The sequence below is a fragment of the Hesperophylax consimilis genome, chromosome 23 (assembly GCF_061612785.1).
Source record: "Hesperophylax consimilis isolate HC1 chromosome 23, BYU_Hcon_1.0, whole genome shotgun sequence".
NCBI lineage: Eukaryota > Metazoa > Arthropoda > Insecta > Trichoptera > Limnephilidae > Hesperophylax > Hesperophylax consimilis.
Window position 1 is genome coordinate 20402603 of NC_142858.1, and position 17274 is coordinate 20419876.

Below are 17274 nucleotides of genomic sequence, written 5' to 3' on the forward strand. Positions count from 1 at the left end.
ATCCACTGTTTGCAATGAAGTCTTATCGTCGTCCGCTGTTCGCTCCTCGTATCGCCGATGATTGGCTATCTCTTCTTGATAGTGTTTAATACGCAGGCCTGTGTCTTATCTCGCCTAATGGGCTCCATACGAGTCACACATTCAGGTGCTCTCCTATCACGTATATATTATTAATATATAATATTTTTTGAAATACTTGTTGGTTTCGTCAAAAAGGAGAGTAACACGAAGAGAAACTGTAAACTTGCCGTGAGAAACATATTGATGAAATGATAGATTAGGTTAGGTTAGATTTTTTGTTTATTACCTTTCTTTGGTGCTCTATTTTGTTACGGAACCCTTATTACGCGTGATAAGAAATGTAATATGCATGAACCATTTCAGATCAAAGGGGGGGTTATTTCTTTACTTGCTTTGTCAAGAATTTTCATGGCAGTTTTTATTCCAGTCGCAACAACTAGGAGTCTAACTAACCATCACGAATTTTCACCTAAAGGGGTAGGCAGAGAGGATGGACCGCCACATAACTCCGTCCTGACACATTTTTGACACCATTCATATGCATACATTTTCTGATATAATACTCTTCTGTTTGATTAATCCAACAGAATTATTTGATTTGCTTGATCGTACCATGTCTACATTTTTATTTAAATTGTATACAGAAAGAAACCGATGTCTTAAATATGGTGATATTTTAATACAATTAAAATAAATGTGTTTTCATTGCAATGCATGACTTATACTCGCCATATCTTTCCCTGTAAATGTATTATCTCATATTTTGATTCACCTCTGATTACATTGGAATTTCACGACGAATAATTAATCACGCTTTGAATGTGCTTAAAACGATAACAAACGGTCTACTGAGTATTGTTCAAAAATACTATCGACATTTTATTTTCCAATAACTTTGAAATAATAATAATGTAAGGAAACTACTATTTTCAAAACAATTATAAACCTCACTAAGGTTCTCCTGTGTCAAGGTTAGTAATTTCACAATTGAATAGAATTAACACAAAACAAACAATTTACAGAAATTTGTAGAAGAAATTCATACTAACAATGAATTGTTGAGAAATTATTTAAAATGTTACTTTTCACTATGTCATTCGTTCATCCCGTACTCAATAATAGAGAGATACAGAAAATATGTGTTCAAATGTGTTTTTGAAAAAATTATTGGTAAAAAAAGTATATAAAAATAATTTCACAACAATATAGCGTAATAACTAATAACAAATAAAATAAAAATGAAGAACATTTATTGGTCTGTCTAGGAGTCGAAAGGTTTTATTAGCGACATCGGTTTTCTTTCAAACGGGTGGTATCACAATTCCATTGATTTAGGGAAGATTTTCAATCATTTTACTGCCCTTAGCTCGCCCGAGGAAAAAATAAATTATTTTTCCTTAATGGGATAACCTTATGGCGTAGCGGTCAGGAAACACGGTGTATATAATATTACATACATATAAGTACAGTTTGTGTGTACAAAAGGTAGGGAGACACAAGAAGGGCCAAAGAAGAGGAAAGAAGGGACCAAAAAAATGAAGGAGATAGAAACGTTGCTAATCCATCCTTTCGTCCTAATCTCCAACCATCTCATACTGGCTCTAGGTTGAGCACCGGCTGATAAAGCATCAACCAATATCCCATTCTCAGAGAACAAGAGTTACTTTCAAATTCAAAAAATCATTTTGTCCTAATAAATCATTGGACAGGAGTGGTCCTAGCAAGGACCTTACTTTCATATCATATCGTAAGACACTAAACCACAGAAAAAATTAACTCTCAAAAATATATTCAGAAATATTATGAAAGTTCAGGAAAATCGACCGAAGTTTTTGTTTGGAATTTTCCAGATAAAATTAATATGATAACTGATACAGAGCCGCCCACGGGTTAGATAATCAATTATTAAGTGTGAGAGCAGGAAACCGTTAATCGGTTTTTATGATTGGTGCTTTGTCCTACCAGCGAGCAATAATATTATCGGTGACGACATCGCGCGCGCGCACGGACAGTAGCCCAGTCAATGAAGGTTTTGTGTCGGAACTAATTCCCCAGAAGCTGAATTTTTCACAGATGTTAGAAGACAAGTAAACAAGTATTTTTACAAAAGTCCCCGACTTTCCCCCTTGTGCTTCCTTCCCCACCCCCTCTTGAATATATTTTTCAAAGCATTTAGGAATACGCTAATATCTCCTTAATGGATTTATTAAATCAGATTATTTATTTTTTGTTTAGTTTTTAATTAGTTATTCTAAAAAATTGTATTCTTTCATTTTTGCGAGAAAAGCTATACAATCTCTACAATTTATTAGTAAAGGAAAAATATCAGTTTTTAAAATAGTATTTCAGAATATATTTGCACATTACTTTTTTCTGAGCCTGTTAACGAAAAAAAATAAATCAACAAAACTTGTAGACAATATTTTTAGCTATAAAATAATTTATATAATGATAGGTTTAAATTTATAATAAGGCACGTAGGCTGTTAATAAGGACCACAGCGCGCGACGGCTCGAACGCGCAGCGGTTCGCGGCGCAGCGAGAAATTACAAAAACCTAATGAAAGTAATGATTAATTCATGTGTTTGCTTTATTTTTATAACAAATTCATCTAACGTTAAAGAGTTTTTTAGAAAGCCATTTCAATTCTGAACGCTATTCTTATACTAAAGCAATATAAAGAGTATCTTCCACTCTGGAACATGCCGCCATATTGCTATATTTTATTTAAAATTACTAATTTGTGAAATACACAAATTAATCAAATAAAATTTACTTGCGGACGCCGGGATTTGAACCAGCGACTTTCAGCTTTGCTAGTCGAGATCCTTACACATAGACCACGAAGGAATTTTAAATCATATTTATGCCTATCATATTTTCAACATTTACTCGCCTCCTTTCCCCCCCATTACAGAATCGTGGTTGAGCCACTCTAGAGAAATTGTCCGCTCAGTGGGTGATGATGTTCCAGAATGTGACTTGAGCAAATTTCCAGCTGTCGTTTAGCTTATTGTTTGTTCTTATTTAGTTTACTTAAAAATATATCTCTTCTTACTCAAAATACTTATTTATGGTGACCGATAAAAAAAACCATGGAGGTATGAATGTCCCAAATATCATGAAAAACTATGGATCTGGCAACACTCAGAGTTAAGGTCCGAACTTTGAACGGTGACTCTGACTCACCGGGAAGGCATCTCGGCGATCAAGCTTATCGGGCCTGTTCGACTCCTATCGCTTCTTTATCTGGCCCAAACAGATTAATTCACCACAAAACAATATTATACCTAAATAATTTGCTGATTAGTTTGTTGTAAGTACTCACATTTATGTATTCTAGACGACATACTGGATATTTTTTTATATAAATTGCTGAATGTAAATGGATAATATAATTTGATAACAGAAATAAATTTATAATTTTTTTTTCGGCATCTTACATCTATGAATATCATATTTTATGCATCATTCGATTTAAATGTCATCACTCAAAAATGCACCTTTTATAAATTTGTAACACAAACAATACTAAAAATTACATCCTTGTAAATTCTATACTTGTAGTATGGAAATTGTCTAAGGTTGTAAATAATATCCTTAAACTTTAATCTTTTGAATTCTAAACGAAGCACTTGCTACCAGAAATATTGATAGGCATAATTTAAGACGTTTGAGGCAGAGAAGAGTGTGTGTGTATTATTTGAATTAAATTATTCATGAAATATTTCAGAAAAAATAATTATTATTAAGAGGTAGCGGAATATGGCATCCCTACTCCCCATGTTATGTGACTGCAAATGGTGGAGACAAGTACCTGACTAAGCAGATCTTGTCACTAAACATGATTAAAGTCATTTCAAGCAACCAGGGCGATACCGAGAGTATCAACTACAACAAAATGCAAATTTTGGTATTATTTTAATTAAATTATTTATGTGTGATAAATTCAAGTAAATTAATTCGAATTAAAAGAGATGTTTTGTGATTGGAGCGTTTCTGTGACAACCTTAAGTAGGTATATTTACCATAAGCGTTCACTCAGTGTGAACATGTTCTTTATTGCGGTAAGTAAATTACAACTCATTTGCAAAAGTGTCTAACTAAATACTATAAAAAAATATTCGATTTCGGAAACAAGTGAACCTTTTTTGCAAGATTTGGAATTTGCAATAAAGTTTATTACTGCTACTAGAAATTCGCGCACTATTGTAAAAATAACTAGTAATTCGTAAACTATTTAATTTTATTGAAAGGATGACACCTACGTCACCGCTCTTTGCAACTTGTTTTTTTCCTCACCCTTATCGGCATGTCTATTAAAGTTTATTAATTTGATAATTACTTTTGAAATGTAACAGCTATTGCTTGTTAACATTTTTCCAGAGAGTTAATCATGCTAGAATTCAACGCAATCATAGACATTATGATTATCATAGACAACGAAGAAATAGAGGAAGTAGAAGAAATCAAATAATTGGGCATTATAATAGACCATCTACTCATATTTAACTCTCACTTTGAATTATTGACTAAGAAAATGGAAAAAAAAAATATTTTTAAGAAGAATAAGAAATAAATTAGATGTAAATACAAGTAAATTAGTTTATAATAGTGCAGTAGCATATCATTTAAATTACTGTTCTAGTGTCACTTTCTTGGGAAATCAAACACAGATAAATAAATTGCAAATAATTCAAAATAGAGTAAAAATTGTAGTAGGTATTCTAAGAAAATGATTATGCAGAAGAAACTAGAAATTTTAGTGTGAGACGGCGAATAATTTACAATACCTTAATATTTATATAAAATAAGTGTTTAAGAATGTAAATTTTAATTTCGTAATACATGGCTACCCCACGAGAAACTCTGGACATTTTAGACTTCCAAAAATAAATTAAGCCAAAATAATCTCTGTTTTAAAGTATTTAAGATTTTCAATGAACTACTGACAGATGTTAAAGAAGCTAAAAGCCTTGCTGCTTTTCGTGGATTATGCCTAAATGCTATAAAGAATAAGTTTTAGATGTATTGTAAATTGTCCTTAATGTCATAGAAATAAGTTGTCAAAAGGTTTATACAAGATATAAAAATGTAATTTTTTATAACTAAATAAAGACATACAAAAATAACTTGTCCAAATACAGTAACTATAAATATTGCAAGACCTTTTGTGGCTTAGCAAGTTTCGTGATGGCACCATGACGATTAATCAGTATCTTTGAGCATTCCGAGAAAATGTACTTGTCGATATCAAACAAATACCTGGCAGAAATAATTAACCGATTACTAATTTAAATTAGACGCATAAATACTTAGTACATTGTCTTTATCTATGAATACACTTTCAGATAAACGATGACGCCTATTATTAATACTTAATTAGCAATCTTAATCTCAATCATATCATTGTATGCTATACTACTCAAAATAATATATTTCATGTACCTGCTTTCAATCATTTTAACTTCTTACAAACTTTCAATTCGATATTAAATGCATAAATATATAGTAATAATTTCTTCGAGAATATAATTACCACCTCAAATTACTAACTTACAGATCGTATCTTGAACAATAATTGCACGTAACTAATTGAACAGTGATGAAAAATAATCCAATTTTTCTACCAAAGCAACCCCAATATCTATTGTAATCATGCTGAAGGCAGTGAGACTATGGCATGCCCAATTGGAGTATTTTGTGAAGCTGAAAGTATTGGGGAGGGAAGGAGATGGAAAAGAGAAACGGGGGTAAGTAACTGGTTATTCAAATCTTGTTTAAATCATTTCTTAAATTTTTTCGATCTTCATAATAAATATTTGTAAAGATTAGTTATTAAAGGCGACAAGAGACTCTTAAGTATGATGTATTTTATTTAAATTTAAGATTAATAAAAAAAGGACCTTACCATTACAACATTTTATCTAAAACAGTTTAAAAATTGTATAAATGTTTTTCGACTCTAAATTTACCGGTAGCAAAAGATTTTATTTTTCTAGACGATGAATTAGTATCTTCCCGAGGGATTCTTCTGGGAAAATTTTAGTAATACAATCATCAGAAATTATTAAAATAATCCCTAAGGAAAGATCGATTTTGATATCGTAGTTCCGTCCATTATGCCGGGCCGCGCGCCGATTAATTAAATATAATTAAAAATAAACTATTGTTTTCATACGGCTTCATCATTTTAGCGCCCTTGAGGTGATTCAGCCCCCTTGAAGTGATTTTGAATCTCTTCTTCTTCTTCGATGGCGCTACAGCCCATATCGAGCTTTGGCCTCCTGCAACAGTCGCCTCCAACTCCTCCTGTCCTCAGCGGCTGACTTCCAGTTTGTCACCTGGAGAAGCTGTGCTGCATCCCCTCTTACCTCATCTTCCCACCTCAGTCTGGGTCTTCCCACTTTTCTCTTTCCACCTGGGTGACCAGTCAGAATTCTTTTTGGGACGCGTGTATCCGGCATTCTCTGTACATGCCCAGCCCATCTCAGCCTGAGGAGTCTCATGTGTGCAGAGATGCTAGGGGCCTTATATATATCGTACAATTCTATATTGTGCCGGATACGCCACTGTTCGCCCTCTTTCACGGGTCCACATATTCTTCTCAGCACCTTTCTTTCAAAAGTATCCAGCATTTCAGCCATCTTTACCGTCAGTGTCAGCGCCTCACATCCATATGCCAATACAGTTCTTACAATGGTCTTATATATGGTTGTTTTGGTTTTTCTGTGGACACTACGTGACTTAAACACTGGCAGCAAAGAGAAGTATGTTTTGTTGGCTGCTGTGATTCTCCTTCTGATTTCTGATGTTCTCTGTCAGGCTGGAGCCCAGGTAGGTGAATTGATCGACCACTTCGTATGAGTAGTTGTCTTTAAATAGTGCACTACTTCTTCTTCTGTGTGAGGGGTTCCTGCTCTGTACCATCATTTTTGTTTTGTCAACATTAACTCGCAGTCCTACTTCCCGCGCCGCTGTTTCTAAAGGGTCGAAGACCTCCTTAATGGCTGAAATTGATCTTCCGACAATGTTGATGTCATCCGCATATCCGACAACTTGACTGCTCTTGAAACAAATATTGGAGCCAGTGTCTATTAGTGTTTTTCGTATTACATGTTCGAGCACAATGTTGAAGAGAGTGGGAGCCAGACTGTCCCCCTGTTTAAGTCCCTGTGATACTGTAAATTCTTCCGACAATTCTCCGTCTATTTTGACCTGACATCTTGAGTCTGACATTGTGGCTTTTATGAGCCTAACCAATTTAGGTGGAATCTGGAATTGTAGTAGTATGTCATATAGACACTCCCGATCTATGCTATCATACGCTTGCTTGAAATCAATGAATAGTTGGTGTATGTCTATGTCAAATTCCCAGCACTTTGCCAAGATCTGTCTGACGGTGAACAGTTGGTCTGTTGTGGATCTACCGGTGCGGAAGCCTGCCTGATACTCTCCCAGTAGGTTTTCTGCATATTTATCAATTCTTTGTTTCAGTATCATGGTGTAGATTTTATATGCTGTGCATAGAAGTGATATTCCTCTATGATTTTCGCATTTTAATTTGTCACCTTTCTTGTGAATTGGGCATATTATGCTTATTTGCCATTCCTCTGGGATTTTTTCCAGTGTCCATATTTTAGTTATTAAATTGAGTAGCAGATTTCTCAGATGCTCATTTCCATATTTGAACAACTCTGCCGGGAGGTTGTCTTTCCCAGGTGATTTGTTGTTTTTAAGTTTCTTTAGTGCAGCGTTTATTTCTTGCATTGTTGGTGGATTCGCTGATTCTTCATTACTTGATTCAGTGGGGATGTTGGTAGGGTGACTTCTCAGGTCGCTATTAGGGTTGAGAAGTTTATAGAAGTAGTTTTTCCACACTGTTTTTATTCGTTCCTTATCTGATATAATTGATCCATCAGCGTCTTTGCATAGTGTTGTATTCGGTTTGAAACCCTTCTTGAAGAAGTTTACTCCCCTATATGCTTCTCTAGGATTATTATTGACAAAGTCCTGTTCCATTTTTAGCAGTATATCATTCAAGAATTTTCTTTTCTTTCCCCGTATCAGCTTACTCTTTTCTTTTCTCGCTTGTTCGTACGCCTGTCTTTTGTTTCTTGTTGACGTTTCCAAGTACTTCTTTCTGAGTATATTCTTTTCAGCTATCTTTCTTTCACACTCTTCATCAAACCACGGGTTCCTGGGCTGTCTGGGCATGTTTCCGACACTTGATTCCACTGCTCTTACAATTGCTTCTTTTATATCATTCCAATCTTTTTCGAGTGATTCTTGGGAGTTCTGCTCAGTGATCTGATCTGGTAGGCTATTTAAAAGGGCGTTGTGATACTGCTCTTTGCCTTCTGGTGTTTTTAGAGCTTCCGTATTGATTTTTGGAATAGTTGGTGATTTTCGTGTCCTGTTGTTTGCAATTCGGCTCCTATAGGTGGCCACCACCATGTAGTGGTCTGAATCACAGTTGGCACCCCTATACGTCCTTACGTTTGTGATGCTCGTTGCCCCCCTTCTTTCTATCAGGACATGATCAATTTGGTTATGGTGTCTACCATCTGGCGACGTCCAGGTCCGTTTGTGTATGTCTTTTCTTGGGAATTGAGTCGAGGCCACTATTAGGTTTCTTGATTCTGCGAAATCAATCACTCGGGTTCCGTTATTATTAGCGTGCTTGTGTAGGCTGTTCATTCCTGTAATGTGTTGGAGCAGAGGATCCTGTCCTATCTTGGCGTTAAAGTCCCCAATTACCATCTTAATGTCGTTTGATGGTAATGTGTCGTAGACCTGTTCGAGTTTCTGATAGTATGTATCTTTCATTATGTCCTCTTTATCTTCCGTTTCAGCATGTACGTTGATCAATGTTACATTGAAAAATTTCGTTTTTATGCGTAAGCTGCACATTCTTTCATTAATGGGTTTAAAGTCTAATATGCATTTTCCCATTTTCCGGTCAACAATGAAGGCCACTCCGAATTTATGATGTCTTTCATTTCCACTATGCAGTATCGTATGCGTTCTTGTGTCAAATGGCTCAGATCCTATCCATCTGGTTTCTTGCACCGCCATTATGTCAATTTTATGTTTCGTCATCTCCCTAGTGATCTCTCCTAGGGCTCCACTTCTATACAGCGTCCTTGCGTTCCAGGTAGCTATTTTCAAGTCCTTATTTCGTTTGCCGGGTCTTTTCCTAAGTTCAGTTGTTGTCCGAGGCTCTGTGTTAGGATTCGTAATAGCGTTGCTTTTACAGGGAGAGGTTATTAGCCTCTCGCCCAACCCCCTACCAGGAGGGCCAGGGTTTTTCTGTAGGGGTTTCCATCCCTTAGCTGGGGGGTTCCGGTTTTATGGCGCCGGAGATTCGCCATTTATCCTCTCCTATCTGCTATGGCTGATGGTATTGCCATTGGCCACATTGCCCAGGGCTCGCGGGGCTTAAGAGACCACTCGTGGACGCTAGGAGTAGGACTATTGGTAGTATTGCTGATGGAATGCAACAGTGGCGTTACACGGTATTTGATGAGTGACACATTTTTCCCAGCAAAAAATGCGTCTCCGTGACCCTACCAAACTTTGAGCCCCGTGATTTTGAATCATCCAAATATTATTATTATGTCGTTAAGATTCGCACTTTATTTTAGAGGTTTGATAGGGCAAATTCAACCTCAAATAAAGATGCAACTTAGAATATATTTTTGTTCTTGAGTATGAAAGACCCTTTTTAAAGTTAGTTATCCTTTGTATGTTTTCAATAATAGCCCATTGTCTCAAGGAGAAATTAGCTCCTAATTCTTAGTTATACGTGTAAATACGCAAGATCTGACTACACACACATCCTTAGCCAACACGAAGAAGATCAAATATATTACAAGGTTAAGCTTGTGACAGAACACGCTACAAGCGCGATATATTCTGGTGGCGTGGCCTATTTCAGCAAATCGCTCGTCATACATTTCCATTGGGATTGTACATATCGTAATCTGTCAGCCCTAATCCAAGAGGGTTCAGTGAAGAAACGAGTAACGAGTGCTTAAATCGGTATTCAAAACCCAAATACTATGAATATGTCTCTGCAATTATTGCATTGACACGAAAGAAAGATCATTTGAAATGTGAACACGTCTAAAGGGCTTCTCCAAAAGTTCCTGCACTTAAGATTAAAAGATCATCGAATAGCGAAAAATTGCGAAGTGGTTCTACATTTAAAAATAGAAATCGATAGAGGTAATTCTAATAGGAGCGGCACCACAGAAGAAGGATAATAATGTTTTCTACCAGTTGTGTATCAAAAATGTTCATTAAGGTTTTTGTTTCATATAATGTAAACACATATTTGTTATATATTATTGCGCAAAGAAATTTTCATTTAAAAACCGAAGATAAGTGGTTTAAAGTAGAATGTTTTCTGCCAATTGTGTAAACAAATTTAATATAATAGCCGAAAAGCACAGAAGGATTTTACGATTAGTGTTATTATTATTACTGTGCGGTATTATGCATTCAAACAATAATACAACGCAGTAACCACTTGTGTATTGATTATTTTAATCCCACGAAGCTACTATGTGCATGATCATTATCGATTACAGAAAAATAACACAATATGAACAACGAACAATGCTTAGCTGGAATTATTTGTCATTACCGTTGTATATATACAACCGTAAGATTTTTCACTATGTATAATATATTTATGTTCCTCATCTCATCTTTTTACCTCTATCCTATTCGGATAGGTTACACATTGAAGTCTAGGTAGTATCTAGCACGGAAATCGGTCTTAGTAATTTTATCAATTAGCATGCCACCTTACAGAGTCATCAAATGACCACTCAGGGCCATTTTGTTTTTTTTTTCTGTTGAAAAAAAACCAATGACGCCGATTTCTGTATCTTCAGTGGTACACCGAGAAATCCGATTGACTTTTATTGTGCCCGTCAATCATTGTGTCTTACTTCGACCGAAATTGATAAAAAGTTTTCTTTGAGAATGGATCTCGGGTATCTCCAGAGGACACCGACTATGTAATGTGAGAGAGTTGGTTGTTGAAACATGGCTGTTTTCAACAGCATTTATCACGTATCTGCAGCCTTAGTTCTAAGGAGGAATGTCGCATTTCTATTGATGAATTGTAAGCTTTCATTCTTGAATTCTTTTTAAAATACTAAACATCCTGGCTGAAATAGCATTTTGTGCCCCGGATATTTTTCGCGAGGCCTCCATCACAAGCTTCTGGTTCATCTCAGGTGCAGAACTAACTTACTAATGCTGATGACTCTGGGAAGACTTACCAGGTTAATTAAGTTCCTTGGAGGAAATGTGGATATTTTCCATGTGACCTTAATAATAATAATAATATTTCGATGATTTGTATAGCTCCGTTTTATATAATGCTCTCCCTATCTATTACTAACTATAGACTAGACCAAAGCTGCCAAACCTTTTTAACAGTTGGACAAATTGACGATTTAAAAGTCACTGGAGGGGCCACTGACTACTGACGGTTTACATGTAATTTGTACAATCAATATGTTTTTTGACATAGTTTTTGTTGTAATAATTCTCGTATGTTAGGAGTCAGTTCAGATATTGACAGTAGCAACAAATCAGACATATGTTGCTCAGTTAGAGATGTGCGGTATTTATTTTTTACAACATTAAGATTAGAAAAAAACTTTTCACAAACATACGTTGATCCAAAACTACTTAAAAATTGAAACGACAGTCTTCCTTTGGCACCAATTTCCAGAAATCTCCAAATTCTTCTGAAGAAGTTTGTGACTTTGAAAATGTTTTTTCTGCATAAAGGTTTTTCAGTGCAGAATGATTTTGAAGTTCAGTGAGTTCCAACTGGATATTGGCAGGAAAACTAATTATTTCAGTTTGATTGTAAAAGGATTAAAAAAATTGTAATTTTTTTTATTCTATTCAAAGTCCTGGAATCTTCAAACGACTGTAATAAGCATCTAATTTTAACTTCGTACTTAGTACAGTTTATGGTGGCAATATTGAGCTTCTCTTTCAAATATTTGAGTATGGGAAAAGGGTCAATATTTTCGTTGGCTAAACATAGTCGGAAGTGAACAATCTTTGCCTTGTAATTTGAGATTTAAAATATTGAGATCATTGGTGATGTCAACAAGAAATGCATGATCACTCAACCAGTACTTATTCTTGAGTAAATCGCTTTCCAAAGTTAAAGCCTCTTTTTCTTCTAAAAATTACAACACCTGTTCTCTCGAGATGAAGAAATGTTTTAACATGTTGCCCCTTGAAAGCCATCGCATAGCGCAATACAGTTGTAACTCTCCAAATTCGCTGATTTCTTCTTGAAATAAAACTCTGAATTGACGTCTGTGAAGAGCTTTTGAACGTATGTAATGTATGCAGCGTACTACCGGCTCCATTATATCATTCAACATTATGTCCTTTGCACCCAACGCCTCCTGGTGGATGATGCAATGATACGAAATTATTTTTCGATCCAAGTAATTTTCAAATTGGCGGGTATTTTGAAAATGGTTCACGCGGGCCGCTTATAATTCGTTCACGGGCCACAATGTGGCCCGCGGGCCTGGGGTTGGGCAGCCTTGGACTAGACAAACTGTTATAACAACTTATGGCTAACAGATTGCATCCACTGGTTCGTCGATCACTAACACAAATCTATATTACAATTCAGTTGTTTGTGATGTTAAAATGCACATATGTATATTATCATTTATTTTATTATTGTGACGATACTGTTTTTGATATAAAAAACCTTTATAATATGTGTAAATTATAACTGTACCTCTTTGAACCAATAAAGAAATTTTAAAAAATATATATTTTGCGCTGGCAGATAATATGCAGAACCATATTTACCTGAAAGGTTACTTGAGATTAACACTGTTTATTGTTTATTAGAGAAATTTAGAAACAGAACAGAAATCTTCTAGTGAGGCGGGTTACTTGTTTGTATATGATAATGTTATTTCAATAAACGCCCGGGTTGCCGGCAATTAAAAAAAAAAAAAAAGTTCGCACGCAGAGGACATAATTCGTAACTTTTTGGAAATGCTATTATTTAAACCTTGTATTTATTTGCATAATGTGCATATATGTTCCTTAATGAAGGTGTTTAGGAAAGGACAAGTAAATTTTATGGGCGGTACAAGAATTTGATTAGAATTTATCTTCCTAAATGTGATTCGTCCCTTGGTGAGAGACATATTGAGGTGTCAACAAATATTAGCACGAACTGTCCAATAAGTGTTAACTATATGTATGTACCTACATCCATACATGTATTCTATATCGTTTCAATAAATAATATTAATTTAACTTTAACATGACTTATCTCTTACTTTAATTTTTGTAGAACATGTATCTATTTTATTCTTTCTAGTGTCATTGTAAGATATAATTCCACATTTAAGTGTGTTTTTAAATTATTTAGACATATTGAGGTGTCAACAAATATTAGCACGAACTGTCCAATAAGTGTTAACTATATGTATGTACCTACATCCATACATATCTTCTATATCGTTTCAATAAATAATATTAATTTAACTTTAACATGTTAAAGTTAAACTTTAACATCTAATTGACATCTTTAACATCTTTGACATCTTTAACATCTTTAACATCTATTTTTAACAGATAACCATTTATAATATATTCTTAACCATTATATTTACCAAGCCATAAAAAACTACAATAATCTCCCTTCCGAATTGCGCTGTATTACGAACCAACAAGAACAAATAAATAAAATCAAACTTTTTTTCCAAAAAAACTTATATTAAAACAAAAATAAAAATATAATAATTATTATTATAATATATATTATTATATTATTATTATTATATCTCATTATGAATTATGAATCTAAGTAAGAATCGTGGCTCCCTTATCAGGCACAAGAGCTCCTCTTTTCTGATAAGGTATACATGACCATATATGAACCTTAATATTATATTTTGCAAAATATGTATGTATTAATGTAACCCATATGATGTATATTAAAATAATAAAAAAAGAAAAATAAAAAAAAAAATTGTTTAACTTTAACATCTCTTACTTTAATTTTTGTAGAACATGTATCCATTTTATTCTTTCTAGTGTGATTGTAAGATATAATTCCACATATAAGTGTTTTTTTAAATTATTTTCATATGCTTGTATTTAACTGTGACCTACAATTATTATCTATGATATTGTATATAAATAGATATAAACAATAACAAAATATAAGTATATAAATGTCATTTTAATATATTTTGGAACTTAATTATTTTTGCCTCTTTCCTTCTGAACCTCTTGGTGTTAGCTAGGCAGAGGTGTTGGCAGTACCCAAACCCGCCTCCCAATAATATTTTTTCCAACATTGCTTTCGTTTTTCATCCTCTCATTCATTCTCTCTCTCTCTCTCTCTCTCTCTCTCTCTCTCTCTCTCTCTCTCTCTCTCTCTCTCTCTCTCTCTCTCTCTCTCTCTCTACACACAAAAACACCCACATGTACCTTTCTTAATCTTATTTTTTATTTATTTTAGTTACATAAAGAAAGGTAATGAACTTATTTTTGGATAAGTTTATTCATAAATAGTACGAAATATGCCTGCAAAGAATTTGCGAAAAGCGTTAACTGAATATTTGTTATTTTTAAATATTTACAAATCATTATAATAATAGCACCTTAAATATATGGAATCCGGTGTCAGTGGTGTGTTAACGAAGATGACGAGCTGGGGTGGTGCTTGGTATCGCTGGCCCCGAGGCCCTGCGTGTCCCCGAGTGTCCAGATCACAGGAAGCTGGGCGTGTGTACTTGTAACTGATGCGTAAAATTGTTTACCATCCCTCTATGTGACTATGATGGTTTGTTAGTTGTTCCGAGCTGAAAAAAAATTGATCATTAGGATTTTACAATTGTATTACGCTACACAAAGAGTATTTTAAGTCCTTAAATAGTCGTTTACCAGCAGACAACAAAGTACTCATACACAAGACGATTATAAGGCCGGGCTGCACTGCGCCCATTGCGGGGACACGCAGCTCACACTCACTTCGATGAATTGCAAAAAAAGTCATTCGACTATAGAGGAATGCGCCGAAGCAGATCAGGATTACAACTCTCCACAAAGACCCAAACATTCCTCAGAAGAAGGAGATAATTGTTTCACACTCGGAAAAAATCTATGCAGGCCTAGCTGGACATGAACATCCAACTACTAACGCTCACGCTCAATATAGCGTGAATTAAATTACCAAACACAAAAGATCTAAATTAATTCTCCATAAGGAAAAGGCAAATGATTTATATTTCATTTTATTTTTATTTGGTTTTACGCCCAGTTGAGCTTTTACATGGATTTTAAGGAAAGGACCCTAGTAAGTTGAGCTTTTACATGGATTTTAAGGAAAGGACCCTAGTAAGCTATCAAATATTATGCTCAAAGTTTTTAAAGCATGGAATAACGATAAACTGATTAACTGAATGTAAAACATGCAACAGTAAAATAGAATAATATAGAAATTAGAACAATATTACATATAAGACAAATAAAACTACATTACCAAAGCTACTATAATTTGTGGGATTCGGCAAAGTGCTGGTATAGATTACACTTAATTCAATAAATATGTCAATGGTACCCCCAAACTTGTTTTCCAGATCATGCATCCCTTTGGTTAGTGAATGTGTCGATAGTTAGTTGTGTATGTATTTCAGAAGAATGTTACATTTTGTCTTGAATAAAAAATAAAAATAGATTAATCCTGTTCCAAGTCGCAATATAGTTTTAAGTTTCATTTAACGCCACCATAAAAATCAATCCAGTTAAAATTTCAAAAGAAAATTCAATTTTGTAATTATGCTGGACAAGCTTAAAGCTTGTATGGTCTCAAAAAAATATGCGTTATTTTTTAAAGAAAATCTCTATTCAGATACCGAGTTGAAAAAGTAATTATAAGAAATTCCCTCGATAGAAAAAAATACTGTATATGCTCCGAAATTCATAAAAAAACACATTTGATTTTATATATTCCATATGTATGAAACAATTCACCCTGCTATTTAACTTAGGTGCAGATATATATATTTTTTAAATGAATTTAATTATTAATTAATTAATTAATTATTAATTAAAAATAAATAATTAATTCGTATTTCATTAAATATTTTCATAACTGTCGCATTCGCCTTTTAATTATAATCTTTTTTATTATCGCGATCCTTTTATCATTCATATTAACATATTCCATTTCAATCCATCTTCAGTAATCTTCTTCAACTTTTTTTAACGCTTATGAGCATATATAGCGGAGCTTTAGTAGTTATCCTCAATAATTTGATATTGTAATAATATATTTGAAAGCTGTCCCCTATCGTCCCTAAATCAGTTTCTTGTCAAGTCTTAAAGTTGATAGCGTGGCAAAAAATAGAGTAATTAGCTTGGTTCTAACTCGTTTATAATGAGGTTTTAACTCCTTTATAATGATGACAACATGATTTTGGCGGTAGTTTTTACTAATTGTGTTAGGGTTTAGTATATTTTCGGGAAATGGCTGCTTTCTTTTTAATCATTCCGGAGGATTTCTTGAGCTTTTTATATTTTGTTCGGACACTTTTGCCGTACCGGGTGAGTTTATGAATAGAGTTGTTTTTATGGTTGGGAATGCCGGCGTAAAAACGTTCCTTGAAATATCTTTAGCCGTGTTCGGTGACCAGATCTGAGTAGCCAGTATAACTGGCTCCAGACGGTTAGGACTTGTGTAGGAATGTGTATTTGAGGATTCGAGATATCCACATCCAACGGGGAGCTCCAAGAGCTAGTCTGACCGCTTTGTATTGGACGATTTGAAGTTTTTTCATAAGAGAGAGTGCTGCATTTCGCCAAATGGGGCTGAGTTCGTATAGATGGGTCTGTTAATGGCTAGATCGCTGTTTTTACACATCAAGGAGTAAAGGTAGTATTTGTATTGGATGTAGTGGTGCCAAGTGAGTTTAGAATCTAACGTTAGGCTAAGGTATTTCATGGATTTGCACCACAGCACATTTTTTCTCAACAGGGTTCTTGGTCTTGGATTTTTTCTACTGAATATATATGCTGGCCACGCTTTTGGTGAGGTTATGAAAGATTTTTTAGTGATTTTGACTGAATTTCATTTTTTTTGAGAATTATTCCATAAGTGAAAGATGTGATTGAACTGGGCTGGTGAAGGATGGGGCAATTACTGAGCCAGATAGCTAATGAAGAAGG

The 17274-nt window shown here is 34.4% G+C and overlaps 1 protein-coding gene across 2 annotated transcripts in view; it reads right to left on the reverse strand.

Moving 5' to 3' along the window:
• Positions 1-14340: 14340 nt before the first annotated feature.
• Positions 14341-17274, reverse strand: part of LOC149412426 (uncharacterized) — a 29763-nt gene continuing 26829 nt past the window's right edge. For both annotated transcript variants that reach the window (XM_089645889.1, XM_089645890.1), the window contains exon 8: positions 14341-14909. In XM_089645889.1, the coding sequence (XP_089502015.1) occupies positions 14883-14909 (27 nt within the window). In that variant the 3' untranslated portion in view covers positions 14341-14882. The remainder of the gene's footprint in view (positions 14910-17274) is intronic.